The sequence below is a fragment of the Chionomys nivalis genome, chromosome 11 (assembly GCF_950005125.1).
Source record: "Chionomys nivalis chromosome 11, mChiNiv1.1, whole genome shotgun sequence".
Lineage (NCBI taxonomy): Eukaryota > Metazoa > Chordata > Mammalia > Rodentia > Cricetidae > Chionomys > Chionomys nivalis.
Window position 1 is genome coordinate 33797190 of NC_080096.1, and position 19252 is coordinate 33816441.

Below are 19252 nucleotides of genomic sequence, written 5' to 3' on the forward strand. Positions count from 1 at the left end.
TATGTGGTAGTGGCTAGCTGCTTTGCTTTTCTGGTGGTCATGTTGAACCCCAATATCTGTGTCTGTTTTTTTCTTTATTGTGCTACAGTTTATTGAGGCTTACTCCAGATTCTCTACACCTCATCCTTAGCAGCCCAGCCTGTATGGTTACAGCAGGCTTCTCAGTTTCTCTGAAATTGAGTTATCTTAAAAAACAGACAAAACTCAAAACCTTTTTTCTTTTTGTTTTTATTCTTTGGTTTTTGAGACAGTATTTCTCTTTGTAACAGTCCTCGCTATCCTAGAACTCACTTTGTTGCCCAGGCAAGCATCAAATTCACAGAGATCTGCCTGCCTCTGCCTCCCGAGTGCTGGGATTAAAGGTGTGTGCCACCACCTCCAGCCTTTCTTTTTTCTTAAATAAACTAAATGTTTCCTATACATTCTTTTCTACTTTAAACCCATGACTTGTGTAATTAAACTCTTTTAAAAGTTCCCACTGTGCTTTTGCGACATTAGTGTAGGATAGAAATATTCTTTGGAGTGGAACAGCAGAAAGTCTGCGAATCTGCAGGCTTCTTGGGTATTGGTTTGCTGTTTATTAGCCGGACGGCTTTGTGTTTTCTTGGCTTACACATGCCAAATAACTCTTATGTTAGCAACAGACTTAAGAAAAAGACTGAAAATTTTCATTTAGAAAAGTTTTGAGCCAGGGCTTGAGGGGTGAACATCTTTTTTTTTTTTTAATTTATTTATTCATTGTGTGTACAATGTTCTGTCTATGTGTATGCCTGCTGGCCAGAATAGGGCACCAGACCTCATTACAGATGGCTGTGACCCACCATGTGGTTGCTGGGAACTCAGGACCTTTGGAAGAGCAGGCAATGCTCTCAACCGCTGAGCCATCTCTCCAGTCCGAGGGGTGAACATCTTTAATCCTAATATTTAGGAGGCCAAGACAGGCGTATCTCTGTGAGTTGGAGGGCATCCAGGTCTTCATTGACCAGGAGACCCTGACTCAAAAAATAAAAAGCAAAACAAAATTTAAGAGTGTAAGAAAATACAATAATCAGAAAAAGTATTTGTCAAATACCAAAGAAACTCTAGACATGAGAATCTCATCAAAAATAATGATTTTATTTTAAAATTTATTCTTTTTGAGACAGTGTCTTGTATTATTTGCATTGCACTATATTGAACTTTTAAAAATTTGTAGGTCAAGAAAAAAGGCGGGGCCCCGGGTAAGATGGCGGCTGCTGCCACAGGTGTGGGCCGCCTCGAGGAGGAGGCGCTGCGGCGGAAAGAACGGCTGAAGGCCCTCCGGGAGAAAACCGGGCGCAAGGACAGGGACGATGGGGAGCCACAGACCAAGCAGCTCCGAGAAGAGGAGGAAGAAGATGGGAAGCACAGGGGTCTCAGGCTTCGCAACTATGTCCCGGAGGATGAGGACCTGAAGAGGAGGAGGGTCCCCCATGCCAAACCAGTTGCAGTGGAAGAGAAGGTGAAGGAGCAACTAGAGGCTGCCAAGCCAGAGCCTGTCATTGAGGAAGTGGATCTGGCTAACCTGGCACCCCGGAAACCTGATTGGGATCTCAAGAGAGATGTGGCCAAGAAGCTGGAGAAGCTAGAAAAGCGGACCCAGAGAGCCATCGCAGTGCTGATCCGTGAACGGCTCAAAGGCCAAGAAGACAGCCTGGCTTCTGCAATGGATGCAGTCACAGGCCTGTGACTCTGACTGAGGTGTTCTCCATGTCCCATCTGCCCAGCACCCATGTCCTGCGGGAAGATGGTCTTAGCCAGGGGTGGATTTAGGCTGGCCAGCACTTCCGGGTCTCAAGAACTAAGCTAGCCCAGTCAAGTCTCAACCTTTGTGAAATGAGGCCAGCTCGTCTCCAGGGCATCCACCACTGTGAGTGTGTCAGAGCTGAAGTCTGTACATATGTGTGTATATTGAGCTTTTTTTCTTTTAACTTCTGGAAATAGAGACAAGTAAACTCCCCCCCCCCAAAAAAAAAATTTGTAGGTCAGACTCTCCCTCATTGTTGTCATGGTGGAAGCTCCACCGCTCTCCAAGGCTGAATATCTGAAGCGTTACTTGTCTGGGGCAGATGCCGGCCAGGAAGGAGGTTCAGAGTCCCTTCGGAAGAGGTACAAAAAAGGACCAAAGCCGGGAGGCACCACTGGCAAGGAATTGCGGATTGTTGATGATGATGTGGGCTGGGCAGCTATCTCTACTGCTAAGCCGGAAAAGGAGGAGGAAGAAGATGGAGATTTGCCTGTGGTGGCTGAGTTTGTGGATGAGCGTCCAGAAGAGGTAAAGCAGATGGAGGCCTTCTGCTCCAGTGCCAAATGGAAGCTCCTGGAAGACCACAGTGGAAATGGACATTTCCATCATGATGAACGAGATCCATCTTCTCCTAGGAGGTCCCGTCATGACACCCCAAATCCATCTCCTCCCAGGAGGGTCCGTCATGACTCCCCAGATTTGGAGCTGCCCAGAACTAAGAGTAGTAAAGCTGCGTCCTCTAGCAAGACTGTACTTCAGAGGGGGCTGGGTCCCTCTCACTTGTCACTCTCCAAGGTCAGCAAGTGTGGGCAGGACTCAGATGACCTTTCTCAGTGGAAATGGCAGCTTGATCCTCAAGGTGTCTGCCAAAAAGCCTCTGATTCAGACCTTTGTCCTCCATGTCAAAAACAAAATCCAGGACACCAGGATTCTGACTCAGATCTGTCACTGCCACAGAAGAGACAGAGGCGCTGGAGCTCTGACTCTGACCTCTCTCCACCCCAGAGGAGACAGAGGACCAAATCTTCTGATTCGGATCTCTCTCCTCCTCGAAGGAGTCCCCGTCCTGGGAGGAAGACTGCACGCATGTATTCTGGAGCAAAAACTGGGCTGGTGCCCGATGTCCAGCGGGAGCAGCAGGAACTCCAGAAACAGGACTGAGACACCACAGCCCTTGCAGCTCAGTTTGAATTCGCTGAAACTGTATTTCGAGACAAGTCTGGTCTGAAGAGGAATTTGAAGCTGGAATGCCTGGAGCAGAGGAGAAAAGCAGAGAAGGACTCAGAACGAGATGAGCTCTATGCCCAGTGGGGCAAAGGGCTTGCTCAGAGCCGGCAACAGCAGCAGAATGTAGAAGATGCCATGAAGGAGATGCAGAAGCCTCTGGCCCGCTATATTGATGATGAAGATCTGGATCAGATGCTGAGAGAACAAGAAAGAGAGGGGGACCCAATGGCCAACTTCATTAAGAAGAATAAGGCTGAGGAGAACAAGCACAAGAAAGCCAGGCCTCACTATAATGGTCCTGCCCCTCCTCCCAATAGATTCAGTATCTGGCCTGGCTACCGCTGGGATGGAGTGGACAGATCCAATGGCTTCGAACAGAAGCGCTTTGCCAGGCTCGCCAGCAAGAAGGCTGTGGAAGAGCTTGCCTACAAGTGGAGTGTGGAGGACATGTAGCTTCTCTGAGGCTGTGCGGTGCTGAGGTGGTGGTGGCACAGGACAGCCCGACATCCAGCTCTAATGCTTATCTTGCTAGACACAGACCAGCAACTCACAGTCAGTTCTGACCTTTGGACTAGGCACCTACCCTTGGCTGTGTCCGTGTTGTCTGTTGACTGACTGACAGCGATTTCTTTATCCCAGGGCTTGTTCTTTGCCAGTTCTTTCCATTTTATTTTTTTTTGTAAAAAATAAATAAGTAAATAAATAAAATTTGTATGTCTAAGTTGTGCGTGGTAGCGCATGTCTTTAATCCCAGCACTGAGGAGGCAGAGGCAGGTGTATCTCTGTGAGTTTGAGGCCAGCCTGGTCTATAATTTCAATTCCATATGAGAGTATCTGAGAACACAGCCATCGGGGTACCATGCTGGAAAATAGCTGACTGAGAAGCTCTTTTCTCACGTTCAGCCTTACAGAATACATGTGTGCAGTCTTCCTCCTGGGACGGGGACTCCTTCGAGGAGTCCCCCTCTGAAGTACAGTCTTGCTAGAGGACGCAGCTTTACTACTCTTAGTTCTGGGCAGCTCCAAATCCGGGGAGTCATGACGGGCCCTCCGGAGAGGCTGTGGGTCTGAAGGGTCAAAAGTCCTCCTGTGTGTGGCTATGTCAGGGGAGTAGTTATGGAGCCTTCTGGGGGTAGAAACACCCGAGGAACCAGGATAGCCTCTGCTAGGGGATACACCTGAAGGCTTCCTGAGGAGAGAAGCTTGTGAGTCATGGCAGACCCTTCTAGGAGGAGATGTGTCGGAGTCATGACGGAATCTCCTTGGGGGAAAGGGATCTGGGGTATAATGATGGGCCCTCGTAGGAGGAGATGGATCTGGGGTGTCATGACGGGCCGTCCTGGGAGGAGATGGATCTGGGGTGTCATGATGGCCCTCCTGGGAGGAGAGGGATCTGGGGTGTCATGACGGGACCTTCTGGGAGGAGATGGATCTGGGGTGTCATGACGGGACCTCCTAGGAGAAGTTGGATCTCGTTCATCATGATGGAAATGCCCATCTCCACTGTGGTCTCCCAGGAGCTTCCGTTTGGCACTGGAGCGGAAGGCCTCCATCTGCTTTACCTCGTCTGGACGCTCATCCACAAACTCAGCCACCACAGGCAAATCTCCATCCTCTTCTTCCTTTTCCGGCTTAGCAGTAGAGATAACTGCCCAGCCCACATCATCATCAACAATCCACAATCCATTGCCAGTGTTGCATCCTGGCTTTGGTCTTTTTTTGTACCTCTTCCGAAGGGACTCTGAACCTCCTTCCTGGCAGGCATCGCCCCAGACAAGTAACACTTCAGATATTCAGCCTTGGAGAGCGGTGAAGCTGCCACCATGATAGCAACGAGGGAGAGGCTGACCTACAAATTTTTAAAAGTTCAATATAGTGCAATGCAAATAATACAAGACACTGTCTCAAAAAGAATAAATTTTTTTTATTTTTATTTTTTTTCACAGATCAAAAAGTATGTTTACTTAGAAAAGTAGATTCAACTCCCCAAATGCAAAAACAGGTTGGATTGAGCTTAGAGTTCCTGATATCCTACTGCTGACCCTAGGGAAGAAGTAATGTAGCATCCACTCATAGGTCCACATATCTGATCCAGGCTAAGGTGCTGGAAAAATAAACTCAGGACAGTCCCAAGTCAATATGGGAAGCCATGGTAGAAACAGTTTTAAGTGGGAAGCCTCCAATCCTCCCTGGTTGGTGCTTCTCTGTGGGTTTCTCTGTTTGAGTCCAAACCCCTTACAGAGCACCTTCAGACACAAGTCACGGCAGGAAGTCCAGAAGGCTTTGTACAAGAACTATGTGAGTAATGGTTAAAGAAAACTGAGGACCAGATCCCCTGTCCCCCAGCTGGAATAAGCAGTTGAAGCTTAGGTGGTTTTCCTCTTCTTGGCAGATGGGCGCTCAAAGACATCAGGTACCCCAGTTGCCTTCTGTTTAAAGAACTTTGTGTTCTGGGCACTCTCTTGGCCCCATGCAGAGTCAAAGGAAGTGGTATCTTGATCCACAAGGTGGGTGTACTTGGTACGACCAGACCGTCCAAAATTCTTGACCTGCATGACTTTTGGAAGAATGGTTTTGTTGAAATGGTCCTCAAGAGTAGGTGCACTAAAATCCCTCTTGTAGACCTCTTCGTCCTCATCCATGAAGAAGGCACCCCGGTGATAATACTTTTGCAAAAACTTGTATTTGCCCTTAACAGCTTTGTTGGTAATGACTTTGCCATTTGCCCGAAGTTCAGCCCGCCTTTCTTCCTCAGTCAGGTTTCGCATGCGTTCAATTTCTGCTTTCTCCTTTTCAAGTGCTTCTCGGTCTTCTCTGTCCCTCTTGATTCTTTTGAGCTCTCGGACTTTCCATCCCTCGTATTCCTCCTCATCATTGTCGTCGTCGGTACTGAGTGCGTCCAGGGCAGCGAGAGACCGCTCGTTCTCCTCCAGCTCTTTCTTGGTCTCTTCTTCTACAATCTTTAGTGTGTACTTGCGCCGCTCCTCAGCCATGCGTTTTGCTTCCTGTTCTAGTTCCTTCTGTTTCAATGCTTCAGCTTCTCGTTCTTGAACTGTCACTCGGTCCTTCTTTCGTATGAAGACAGGCTTAAGTCGAGGCTCCATTTCGTCTTCACTGTCCGTGTACTCCTCATACTCAGACTCTGACTCCTCCCCAGAGCGTCCTTCATCTTCCAATTCCATGACTTCCATCTCTTCGTTTTTCCTCTCCTGTGCTCGCTGATGCATCATGCCACGGCGCAGCTCTATTTCTTCATCATCAATTTCTTCCTCCTCTTCTTCACTGCTCTCTTCTCGTTCCATGCGCCAGGCATCTCCTTCTACATCTGAGTCACTTTCTCCTACCACTTCAGGTTCCACTATTTTCCGGTGTTGAGCCATTCTCTCTTCTATATCTTCACTGATGCGGTTCTGTAAACGCCGAAGTCGGGGGTCACTGGACGAATCCTCTTCCTGTTCCTCAGGCTCTGCCTCTTGTTCCTTAGCTTTCTTAATGAATTGAAATTCTTCATCCTCTTCATCTGAGGACTCCATAGGGGCATAATCTGGCCTCTTTCCGGACACATAACGTTTTACCTTTACTTTTTCCATTGAAATCTCACCTTTCTCATTGTGAACTGGGACGGCCCCAGCCGTAGACTGAATAGGCAGTTGCTTCATGAGTGCGCTTGGGACCAACATGGTGACGGCTGCGATGGAGACTCCCAAAGCTTGATAAAATCCCAACAGCGAAGCCCAAGGAACACAGCACCACTTCCCAACTAGCTCCACCAGATACTGCTAAAAATAAATTTAATTTTAAAATAAAATTATTATTTATGATGAGATTCTCATGTCTCAGGTTTCTTTGGTATTTGACAAATACTTTTTCTGAGTATTGTATTTTCTTACACTCTACAATTTTGTTTTGTTTTTTATTTTTTGAGTCAGGGCCTGGTCCATGAAGACCAGGATGCCCTCCAACTCACAGAGATACGCCTGTCTTGGCCTCCTAAATGTTGGGATTAAAGATGTTCACCCCTCAAGCTCTGGCTTAAAACTTTTCTAAATGAAAAATTTCAGTCTTTTTCTTAAGTTTGTTGCTAACATAAGAGTTATTTGGCATGTGTAAGCCAAGAAAACACAAAGCTGTCCGGCTAATAAACAGCAAACCAATATGCAAGCCAAGCCTGCAGATTTGCAGACTTTCTGCTGTTCCACTCCTTCAGTCCGAGTATGGTGGTGATCCTGCCTCCAGGAATCCTCAGAATGAGACTGGCTGAGAGCTGTCTCCTCCTGTCTTATATCCCTCTCTAGGGCGGGGATTAAGGGCGTGTACCACTCCCGCCCAGTTTCTATGACAAACTAGTCTGGCTACTTGGATTAAAGGTGTGTGATGCCACTGTCTGGTCGGTGTTTTACTCTCTGATCTTCAGGCAAGCTTGATTTACTAAAATACATATGAAATATCACTACAATAAGCAATCTGACAGTGTGACCGCCTAGATCTAGTGCCCACCAGGGTACCACACGCTCCTCTGAGATCTCATCAATACTGCCTCAGACCAGCATCTGAACCCATTCTACTCACCACAACGGGGAAATCATTGCTTTCCAAGTTCACCTGAACTTGGAGTCAAACGTGTATCTATAAATGTCAGAAATCAGAGGCAGAGTAGGCTGCCTCAGATGGATGGTTCATCTAGCTCATCCTTCTTACAAGTCCTTACAGGTCACTCCACAAGACCTTGGGGCCCTGAAGGAACAGATCCTCTCGCCCAAGGCTGTGGCCATGGGACTGAGAGCTGCTGGGTTCCAGGCTAGAAAGGGTGTTCTGAAGATCTAAGAGGAAGTAAAATGACAAACCAACTATTAGCGAGAATGTGATGTGCATAAAACCAGGCCCTGGACATCCTGGAAAGGACGCACAGGCCTGGTTTGTATGTGCCCATGCACAGGTGCTTCTCACTGAGTACCGGTTTCTGTCCCCAACTGCAATGAGTGATGTAATGGGGAATGTAGTGGTACCTGTCCTGGAACTAGCTCTTGTAAACCAGGCTCTCCTTGAACTCACAGAGATCCACCTGCCTCTGCCCCCCTCTTGAGTGCTGGTTTCAAAGGCATGCGCCACCACCGCCTGGCCCCGCTTACTATGTTCTTAAAACTTTGTGTTTCCTGGCTGTCGATGGAAAATCCAAAGGCCAAGTAATCCAAGGTCAGGGCTCAAGGGAGCCCTTCCTTATTCCTTAGGCCACGTGAGATCTGTCTTCAAAATTAATAAAGTAAAAAAGAGCCAGGTGTGTTTTGCATGCAAACTAGTAATCTAAACTCTTAGGAGGTAGAGGCAGGAGGGTCAGAATTTCAAGACCAGTTCCAGAGCACGTTTGGTGCCAGTCCAGTAGTACAGGAGAACATGTCTTAAAAGGGGTAGCAAAGGAAATATACACAACATTTCTTATATTAGTAATAAGCCTTATGGTCTGACTTCTTTGCTCATGTTCTCCCTCCTTCTGCTCTTCATCTGACCCTTGGGAGCTCAGTCCAGTGCTCCAATGTGGGTCTCTGTCTCTATCTCCGTACATCGCCAGATGAAGGTTCTTTATCAATGACTTCTCAACCGCCCCCCCCCCATTTCAGCCACATTCAGAGAGTCCGGTTTGGTCACATGCTCGTTCATGCCCGATCCAGCTGGATTTGGTGAGCTCCCATTAGAACAGGCACACTGTCTCAGTGAGTGGACCAAACCATCACCGTCCAGATTCATTGCTCATCTTCTCCCTCCTTCTGCTCTTCAATTGGACCTTGAGAGCTCAATCTGTTGCTCTGATGAGGGACTTTTGTTGGACTAAAAGTCCAAACATCAGGGAGGAGTTGCTCCAGGCACCACTCACGCAGCCTCAATTGATGCAAAAGCAAGAGGATTTTATTCTGTCACGGCAGGGCCCTTCAGGTTCAGGATATGAAGGACATCCGATAGCTGTTACAGCCCATCTTTTAAAGCAAAAAGCCCCAGACAAAAGGGGGGAACCTGAAGGTTGTTTCCCAACTTATTGGATTGGCTTATTCAAAGGGTTACTAGCAGTGATTGGTCTATTCCAGGGCCGGAGAATAGCCGCGTGATTGGGTGAGATAAGAGAGCATCTCTGGCAGGGTGGTGGTAGCGCATGCCCTTAATCCCAGCATTCGGGAGGCAGAGGCAGGCGGATCTCTGGGAGTTCGAGGCCAGCCTGGTCTACAAGAGCTAGTTCCAGGACAGGAACCAAAAGCTACGGAGAAACCTTATCTCGAAAAATCCAAAAAAAGAAAAAGAGAGAGCATCTCTGTGGTCTTCCTGACCTTGTTCCAGTGACTAAATCAATACATCAGGAACTGAGGTGACATCTGTGGGTTGTCTTTGCCTCAATTCCCAGAATGGAGTTATGTTTGAAGATTATTCACAAGGACACAGAAGGATGAGCAGTCCAGCATGTGGGGGGGGGGGGGCGACTGTCCCATTTCCAAGAGAGAGTGAGTGTAAGGTTTTAGAAAAATGTCTTAGGGTTGAGGGGGCTTAGAAATGCATTTAGAGTCCTTCACTTTCTATCTCCATCCATCGCACAGTCCCTTACTCTTTGAAGCAGAATCCCTTATTGAGCTGGAACTTGACATGTGGGTGTGGCTGCAAGCTCTCAGAATCTGCTTCTCCAGGGCTGGTTTTATAAGCATGGTCTGTCAGGCCTGACTTCTTTTTTAATAGAGGCTCCATGAACCTAATTTATTTCCTCACAAGAGCACTTTGTGGTTGAGCTATCTCCACAGCTCCCACTATTCATAAATATTAGGTTTAAGAGCTGCCTCAGGGCTGGAGGTGTAGCTCTTGGTAGAGTGCTTGCCTGGTGTCTGCTTTGCTTCTCCTTTCTGTGTTATCTTGTGATTGAAAGCAACTTGGGGTAAGTGAATTTAAAACAGCCAGGACCAGCTGCTGCCTAGGAATGGTACTGTGTACAGTGGACTGGGTCCCTCTAAATCAATGAGCCTCCCCACATTAAAAACAAATTACCGAAAAATCCCACAAAATCCCCAGAGGCCAACCTTTTTTTGTTTTTTGTTTTGTCGAGACAGGGATTCTCCATAGCTTTGGAGCCTGTCCTGGAACTAGCTCTTGTAGACCAGGCTGCCCTGGAATTCACAGAGATCCGCCTGCCTCTGCCTCCGGAGAGGTGGGATTAAAGGCGTGCGCCACCACCGCCCAGCAAATCCCATCTGATTTAGGCAATCGCGCAGTTGTGGTTTCCTATCGCGGTGACAATAGTGTACTGTCCAGTTGACAGAAATCATTACTGTGTATATGTGAATGCACCTATGGGGCTCAGAGGCCAGTTTCATGGATTTTGCTCTCTCTCCTTTACATGGGTCCGAGAAATCAAACTCAGGTTGGTATGCTGGTGTGGCACACAGTGCCATTACCCCTATCTCACTGTCCTGTCCTCATCTTGAGCACCTACTCAGAAACATTTTAAAGAATAAGGATGAGGGCTGGAGAGATGGCTCAGTGGTTAAGAGCACTGTTTGTTCTTCCAGAGGTCCTGAGTTCAATTCCCAGCAACCACATGATGGCTCCAAACCATCTGTAATGAGATCTGGCGCCCTCCTCTGGCATGTGGGTATACATGGAGGCAGAAAGTTGTATACATAATAAATAAATATATCTTAAAAAAAAAAAAAGAATAAGGATGAGCTCCATTGAGCTGTGACCTTGGATTACTTGGCCTTTAGGTTTTCCAGAGACAACCAGGAAACACAGCTTTAAGAACATGGCAGGCAGGGCCAGGCGGTGGTGGCACACGCCTTTAATCCCAGCACTCAGGAGGCAGAGGCAGGTGGATCTCTGTGAGTTCGAGGTCAGCCTGGTCTACAAGAGCTAGTTCCAGGACAGGTTCCAAACCTACAGAGAAACCCTCTCTCGAAAAACTAAATAATTAAATTAAAAATAAATAAATAAATAATTTTAAAATAAATTAAATCACAGTGTTCTGCATGCCCTTATGGAGACCAAAGGACGATTGCTAGAGTCAGGTCTCTCCTTCCACCATGTGGGTCCCGGGGGATGAACCGAGGTTGTCAGGCTTGGCTGCAAACACCGTCGATCACTGAGTCACCTCACCAACTTCCTGCTCTATTTCTTTTTGTTTTTGAGACAAGGTCTCTCTACACTTCTAGCTGGCTTAGAACTCCCTGTGTAGGCTGGCCTTGAACGCATTGAGACAGTACCTGCCTCTGCTCCCTGAATAGGGGAATTAAAGGCGCCTGCAACCAAGCCTGGTCTGATCTATTTAATTTGTTTGTTTTTGGGAGAGGATTTTTTTTTTTTTTAATAAATCTGCCTGTTCTAAAACTATGTAGACCAGGTTCACTTCAGGTAAGTCTTTTTTTTAAGATTTATTTATTTATTACTCTGCCTCTATGTATGCCCGCAAGCCAGAGGAGGGCGCCAGATCTCAGTACAGATGGTTGTGAGCCACCATGTGGTTGCTCTGAATTGAACTCATAACCTCTAGAAGAGTAGTCAGTGCTCTTAACCTCTGAGCCATCTCTCCAGCCCCCCAGGTTCACTTCAAATTCACAAAAAACTCCAGCCTTTGTCCCCCGAGGTCTTGGCTACGCAACCACTGCCCAGCTTGCCTGCTTTGTCCTTAAAACTTTGTGTTTCCTGGCTGTCTCCGGAAAATCCAGGGGCAGAGTAATCCAAGTCAGGGCTCAAAGGAGCCCTCAGTTATCCTTTGGGATGTTTCCATGAGTAGGTGGTCAGGACTAGGACAGGACAGTGAGGTGGGGTTAAGGCACTGTGTGCCACACCAGCATACCAACCTGAGTTTGACCCCTGGGACCCAGGTAAAGGAGAGAAAGCCAAATCCATAAAACTGCCCTCTGAGCCCCATTGGTACATTCATATATAGACAGAAATAATATCTTAAAAATGAGGGAAAGGCCCGGGCAGTGGTAACACACTCCTTTAATTCCAGCACCCAAGAGGGAGGCAGAGGCAGGTGGATCTCTGTGAGTTCAAGGACAGCCTGGTTTACAAGAGCTAGGTCCAGGACAGGTACCACTACATTCCCCATTACATCACTCATTGCAGTTGGGGACAGAAACAGGTACTCAGTGAGAAGCACTTGTGCATGGGCACATACAAACCAGGCCTGCGCATCCTTTCCAGGATGGTCCAGGGCGTGGTTTTATGCACATCACAGTCTCGCTAATGGTTGGTTTGTCTTTTTACTTCCTCTTAGAACTTCGGAACACCCTTTCTAGCCTGGAACCCAGCAGCTCTCAGTCCCATGGCCACAGCCTTGGGCGAGAGGATCTGTTCCTTCAGGGCCCCAAGGTCTTGTGGAGTGACCTGTAAGGACTTGTAAGAAGGATGAGCTAGATGAACCGTCCACGCGAGGCAGCCTACTCTGCCTCTGATTTCTGACATTTATAGATACACATTTGACTCCAAGTTCAGGTGAACTTGGAAAGCAATGATTTCCCCGTTGTGGTGAGTAGAATGGGTTCAGATGCTGGTCTGAGGCAGTATTGATGAGATCTCAGAGGAGCGTGTGGTACCCTGGTGGGCACTAGATCTAGGTGGTCACACTGTCAGACTGCTTATTGTAGTGATATTTCATATGTATTTTAGTAAATCAAGCTTGCCTGAAGATCAGAGTGTAAAACAAACACCCTGGTGAACCTCGCCGACCATACTGTGGCATCACACACCTTTAATCCAAGTAGCCAGACTAGTTTGTCATAGAAACTGGGCGGGAGTGGTACACGCCCTTAATCCCCCCGCCCTAGAGAGGAATATAAGACAGGAGGAGACAGCTCTCAGCCAGTCTCATTCTGAGGATTCCTGGAGGCAGGATCGCCACCATACTCGGACTGAGGGAGAGGTAATTGGTTGTGTCTAGCTGCTTTGCTTTTCTGGTTTTCTGGTTGAACCCCTGGAGGAGCTGGCTGAGCCGCGGCGACAATGGTGGAGGAGGTCCAGAAGCATTCTGTACACACACTGGTGTTCAGGTCACTGAAGAGGACCCATGACATGTTTGTAGCTGATAATGGAAAACCTGTGCCTTTGGATGAAGAGAGTCACAAGCGGAAGATGGCAATCAAGCTTCGTAATGAGTATGGTCTTGTCTTGCATAGGCCCACTTCTAAAGAGAACCTTAAGGAGAAGGGACCTCAGAACGCGACAGAGTCATATCCCCATAAACAGGATCCTGCCAATCAAGGACAAGATGTTGAATACCTGGTGACGGGTACACATCCATACCCGCCAGGACCTGGAGTTGCCCTGACCGCCGACTCAAAGGTCCAGAGAATGCCCAGTGAGTCAGCCACACAGTCCTTAGCTGTGGTGCTGCCGAATCAGGCCAGAGCTGATGCAAATCGTACTGGACCTGCTGGGAGTGAGTACCGACACCCAGGAGCTTCTGACCGTTCCCAGCCCACAGCGATGAACTCTATGATCATGGAGGCCGGCAATACCAAGAACTCTGCATTAATGGCTAAAAAAGCCCCTACAATGCCCAAACCCCAGTGGCACCCACCGTGGAAACTCTATAGGGTTATCAGTGGGCATCTTGGCTGGGTTCGGTGCATTGCTGTGGAACCTGGCAATCAGTGGTTCGTTACTGGCTCTGCCGACAGAACTATCAAGATTTGGGACTTGGCTAGTGGCAAATTGAAGCTGTCCTTGACTGGGCACATCAGCACGGTGCGTGGTGTGATTGTGAGCACGAGGAGCCCCTACTTGTTCTCTTGTGGAGAAGACAAGCAAGTGAAGTGCTGGGATCTTGAGTATAACAAGGTTATACGGCACTATCATGGCCATCTAAGTGCAGTGTATGGTCTGGATTTGCATCCAACAATCAACGTCCTGGCGACTTGTGGTCGAGATTCAACTGCACGGATCTGGGACGAGAGGACTAAAGCCAGTGTGCACACGTTGTCCGGACACACAAATGCAGTTGCTACCGTGAGATGCCAGGCCGCAGAACCACAGATTATCAGCGGGAGTCACGATACCACAATACGATTATGGGATCTGGTGGCTGGAAAGACAAGAGTGACATTGACGAATCATAAGAAATCTGTCAGGGCTGTGGTCTTACATCCACGACATTACACATTTGCATCTGGGTCTCCAGATAACATAAAGCAGTGGAAGTTCCCTGACGGAGGCTTCATTCAGAATCTCTCCGGTCATAAGGCCATCATCAACACGCTGGCAATCAATGCTGACGGAGTACTCGTGTCTGGAGCTGACAATGGCACCATGCACCTTTGGGACTGGAGAACTGGCTACAATTTTCAGCGGGTCCATGCTGCTGTCCAGCCTGGGTCTTTGGACAGTGACTCGGGAATATTTGCTTGTGCTTTTGATCAGTCGGAAAGCCGGTTGCTAACGGCAGAAGCTGACAAAACAATTAAAGTTTACAGGGAGGACGAGACCGCGACGGAAGAAACTCACCCAGTCAGCTGGAAACCAGAGATTATCAAGAGGATAATCTGAGTAAATTGAGAGCATGGGGACCTTGGGGGACGGTTGAAGGTAGGAGGGGAGAGGCAAGGAGGGGAGCAGCGAAAAATGTAGAGCTCAACAAATATCAATAAAAAATTTAAAAAAATAAAAAGAGGAATTTATTCTTTTTTATGTGTAGGTGAACATACATGTCTGTGAGAATATGGAAAGGAAAGGGTGTTCTGTTGGGTGCTGTTTACCTTCAGTTTTTTCTCTCTCTCTTTTTGTTTTGTCTGTTTTTGTTTCTCAAGATGGGGGTTCTCTGTGAAACAACCCTAGCTGTCCTGGAACTAGCTCGAACCCACAGAGATCCACCTGCCTCTGTCTCCAGAGTGCTGGGATTAAAGGCCTTGTGGTATCACTGCCTGGCCTGTTTGTTTTAAAGTATTTATGTGGATGAATGTTTTCCCTGCATATGCACTATGTTGGATCCCTTGGAACTTGAGTTATGAATTGCTGTGGGCCACGCTGGGTGCTGGGAATTGAACCTGTATCAATTACAACAGCAGTAAGTGCTATCGAGCCATTTCTTCAGTCCCTTACTTATTCTTTGAGGCAGGATCTCTTATTGACGTGTGGGTGTGGCTGCAAGCTCTCAGAATCTGCCTCTCCACGGCTGGTTTTATAAGCATGGTCTGTCAGGCCTGACTTCTTTTTAAATAGAGTCTCCATGAACCAAATTCATTTCCTCACAAGAGCACTTTGTGGCTGAGCCATCTCCATAGCTCCCACTATTCATAAATATTAGATTTAAGAGCTGCCTCAGGACTAAAGGTGTAGCTCTTGGTAGAGTGCTTGCCTGGTGTCTGCTTTGCTTCTCCTTTCTGTGTTATCCTGTGACTGAAAGCAACTTGGAGTAAGTGAAGTTAAAACAACCCAGGACCAGCTGCTGCCTAGGAATGGTACTGTGTACAGTGGACTGGGCCCCTCTAAGTCAATGAGCCACCCCACCTTATAAAAAAAATTACCAGGGGCTGGAGAGATGGCTCAGAGGTTAAGAGCACTGACTGCTCTTCCAGAGGTCCTGAGTTCAATTCCCAGCAACCACATGGTGGCTCACAGCCATCTAGAATGAGATCTGGTGCCCTCTTCTGGCATGCAAGCATACATGGAAGGAATGTTGTATACATAATAAATAAATCTAAAAAAAAAAAAAAATTACCAAAAAATCCCCACGGGACAACCTTTTTTTGTTTTTTGTTTTCTCGAGACAGGGTTTCTCCATAGCTTTGGAGCCTGTCCTGGAGCTAGCTCTTGTAGACCAGGCTGGCCTTGAACTCACAGGGATCCTGGGATTAAAGGTGTGAGCCACCACCGCCCAGCAAGGCCCATCTGATTTAGGCAATCCCACAGTTGTGGTTTCCTATCCCAGGTGACAATAGTTTACTGTCAAGTTGACAGAAATCATTACTGTGTATATGTGAATGCACCTATGGGGCTCAGAGGCCAGTTTCATGCATTTTGCTCTCTCTCCTTTACATGGGTCCGAGATATCAAACTCAGGTTGGTATGCTGGTGTGGCACACAGTGCCTTTACCCGCACCTCACTGTCCTGTCCTCATCTTGACCACCTACTCAGAAACACTAGATCTAGGCGGTCACAATGTCAGACTGCTTAATGAAGTGATATTTCATTTGTACTTTAGGAAATCAAGCTTGCCTGAAGATCAGAGAGTAAAACAACCACCCTGCTCAGCCTCACAGACCAGGTAGTGGCGTCACACACCTTTAATCCAAGTAGCAACAATAGTTTGTCATAGAAACTGGGCGGTAGTGTTGCACGCCTTTAATCCCAGCCCGAGAGAGGAATATAAGACAGGAGGGAGACAGCTCTGAGCCAGTCTCATTCTGAGGATTCCTGGAGGCAGAATCGCCCCATTCGGTCTCTGGTAGAGGTAAGTGGTAGTGGCTGGCTGCTTTGCTGTTCTGGTCGTCTTGTTGAACCCCAATATCTGTATCTGTGTTTTTCTTTATTGTGCTACAGCTTATTGAGCCTTACTCCAGATTTTCGACACCTCCTCATCCTTAGCAGCCCAGCCTGTATGGTTGCAGCAGGCTTCTCAGTTTCTCTGAAATTGAGTATCTTCAAAAGCAAACAGACACAACGTAAAACCTTTCTTTTTATCTTTGTTATATTTTCATTTTTTGTTTTTTTGAGATAGTGTTTCTCTGTGTGACAGCCCTAGCTATCCTAGAACTCCCTTTGTAGACCAGGCTGGTCTCGAACTCACAGAGATCCGCCTGCCTCTGCCTCCCGAGTGCTGGGATTAAAGGCGTGCGCCACCACTACCCGGCCGTCCTTTTATTTTTAAATAAGGTCTCATGTAACTCAGGATGCCCTCAAATTCACTATGTAACCTAGGATTCCTTGAATTTGTGATCCTCCTGCCTCCACTTCCTGGGTTCTGGGATTACAGGTGTGTGTGCCACCACATCTGATGGTGTCAAGGGTTGAACCTAGGACTTCGTAAGTACTATGTAAACACTACTAACTAGGCCATAACCAGGCCCCAAAATGCATGGTTGTTTTTGTTTGTATTTTGGGACAGGGTTTCTCTGTGTAACAGTCCTAGCTGTCCTGGAACTAGCTCTTGTAGACTAGGCTAGCATCTGCCTCCTGAGTGCTGGCATTAAAGGTGTGTGCCACCACTGCCTGGCCAAAATGCTTGTTTTTCTATCATATCTTTTGGTAAATCCAAGTTATTTTTGTGGTCTGTTCCTCTAAAAACTTAAAATTTGAGGGGTACTATAATTATCGAAAGGTAATATTCCTGGGCTGGAGGGAAGGTTCAGTCATTAAGAGCACTGATTGCTCTTGTAGAAGACCTGGGTTCAGTTCCCAGCACCTGCATGACAGTTCACAAACATCTGCTTCTAGTTCAATGGGATACAATGCTTCTTCTGGCCTCTGATGGCACCAGGCACTCATGTGGTGCCTATACATACATGTAGGCAAATTACTAATGAATTAAAAATAAATGCACACTTTTAAAAAGGTGATATTCCTTAAATCAGACCAAGACGAGTAATCCAGAGACAGAAAACATTTTAGTCTCACACATTTCAAATAGTATATATTGTCATTTTAAAATAAATCCTTTTCAGATTTAAAACCTCAAGAGTGGCAGCAGGGCATGGTGGCACATGTCTGGACACAGAGGTGGACAGATTTCTGTGAGATCAAGATCAACCTGGTGTAATTGTAAAAATAAAACGCTGCACAGTTCCCTGAGGGTCGGCAGTGGGTCCCAGGCAGGGAGCCACACAGTAGGTGAGAGACTTTGGCAGATCAGCAGGTCCCAGAGGAGCTATGGCGGGTGAGAGACAGAGGCGGATAGACACAGCATGCAAGAGTGAGGTTGGGCCGGGCGATGGTGGCGCACGCCTTTAATCCCAGCACTCGGGAGGCAGAGGCAGGTGGATCTCTGTGAGTTCGAGACCAGCCTGGTCTACAGAGCTAGTTCCAGGATAGGCTCCAAAGCCACAGAGAAACCCTGTCTCAAAAAACCAAAAAAAAAAAAAAAAAAAAAAAAAAAAAGAGTGAGGTTGGATATTTGTTTAGTGGATTATGGAAGGGAAGGGGACAGGGGAGAGGGAGGGAGAAGGGGAATGAGGAGAAAGAGGCACAGAGAGAGAGAAACAGAGAGAGGATGTAGGCGGGAGAGGAGAGGAGAGGGAGAAGAAACTACCTCTTAGGGAGGGGGGAAAGGGAGAGCTTGCAGGCAGGAAGCAGAAGGAAGATCCTCCTGCCTCTGTAGACTTGGGAGGGCGGGGCTTGTCTCTTAAAGGGACAGGACAGACTGTTACATTTACAAAGGGAGTTCCAGGTCAACCAGGACAGTTAAACAACGAGACCCTGTCTTGAAAAAACCAACAACAAACCGGGCGGTGGTGGCACACGCCTTTAATCCCGGCACTTGGGAGGCAGAGGCAGGCGGATCTCTGTGAATTCGAGACCAGCCTGGTCTACAAGAGCTAGTTCCAGGACAGGCTCCTAAACCACAGAGAAACCCTGTCTCAAAAAACAAAAAAAAAAAAACAAAAAAAAACAAAAAAAAAAAAAAAAAAACCAAAAAACACCTTTCTTAAATCCAACCCAGGGTGAGTTTTATTTATGTGATATTTTAAAAAAAGGATATCGAGACTGAGCGTGGCTCTGCCGGTGCATGGAGCCAGAAGCAGCCTCCGGGATGGACGTGTTTCTCATGATCCGGTGCCACAAGACCACCATCTTCACGGATGCCAAGGAGTCGAGTACCGTATTCGAGCTGAAGCGCATCGTTGAGAGCATCCTTAAGAGGCCACTGGAAGAGCAGCGGCTGTACAAGGACGACCAGCTCCTTGATGATGGGAAACTCTGAGCGAGTGTGGCTTCACTAGCCTGACAGCAGAGCCACAGGCCCCAGCCACAGTGGGCCTGGCCTTCGAGAGGATGATGCCTTCGAAGCCCAGCACATTGAGCCCTTCTCCAGCCCTCCAGAGCGTCCATATGCGATGAAGCCACAGGATTCTGGAGACAGTAACCATTAACAAGCTGTGTAGTGAGGGCCCCAGCCCCACCTCCCACCCCCAGAGACCCATTCCCTTAATAAAGATTTGGCTGTCAAAAAGAAAAACAAAAAACAGGATCTCATTATGTGTACTTGGTTGTTCTTGGAACTCACAATGTAGATCAGGCTGGTCTCAAACGCAAGGGGATCTCTTCCTGCCTCTGTCTCTTCAGTGCTGGATTAAAGA

At 47.5% G+C, this 19252-nt stretch overlaps 4 protein-coding genes and 1 pseudogene across 4 annotated transcripts; 4 read left to right on the forward strand and 1 right to left on the reverse strand.

Annotated features, from left to right (window-relative positions):
• Positions 1 to 1207: 1207 nt before the first annotated feature.
• On the forward strand, positions 1208 to 1708 carry LOC130884326 (coiled-coil domain-containing protein 12-like). Its single transcript, XM_057785433.1, has one exon. The coding sequence runs from the start codon at positions 1226 to 1228 to the stop codon at positions 1706 to 1708; it is 483 nt and encodes a 160-aa protein (XP_057641416.1). The 5' UTR covers positions 1208 to 1225.
• Positions 1709 to 2026: 318 nt separating this feature from the next.
• On the forward strand, positions 2027 to 3445 carry LOC130883946 (BUD13 homolog). Its single transcript, XM_057784787.1, is given in 1 exon segment — positions 2027 to 3445. A coding segment is annotated over 1 exon segment (1419 nt).
• A 1813-nt stretch (positions 3446 to 5258) lies between these two features.
• LOC130884032 (microfibrillar-associated protein 1-like) lies at positions 5259 to 6729 on the reverse strand. The gene has a single exon (XM_057784952.1). The coding sequence runs from the start codon at positions 6670 to 6672 to the stop codon at positions 5359 to 5361; it is 1314 nt and encodes a 437-aa protein (XP_057640935.1). The 5' UTR covers positions 6673 to 6729; the 3' UTR covers positions 5259 to 5358.
• Positions 6730 to 12946: 6217 nt separating this feature from the next.
• On the forward strand, positions 12947 to 14506 carry LOC130884327 (pleiotropic regulator 1-like). Its single transcript, XM_057785434.1, has one exon. The coding sequence runs from the start codon at positions 12965 to 12967 to the stop codon at positions 14504 to 14506; it is 1542 nt and encodes a 513-aa protein (XP_057641417.1). The 5' UTR covers positions 12947 to 12964.
• A 4199-nt stretch (positions 14507 to 18705) lies between these two features.
• On the forward strand, positions 18706 to 19057 carry LOC130884494 (elongin-B-like; annotated as a pseudogene).
• Positions 19058 to 19252: the final 195 nt, after the last annotated feature.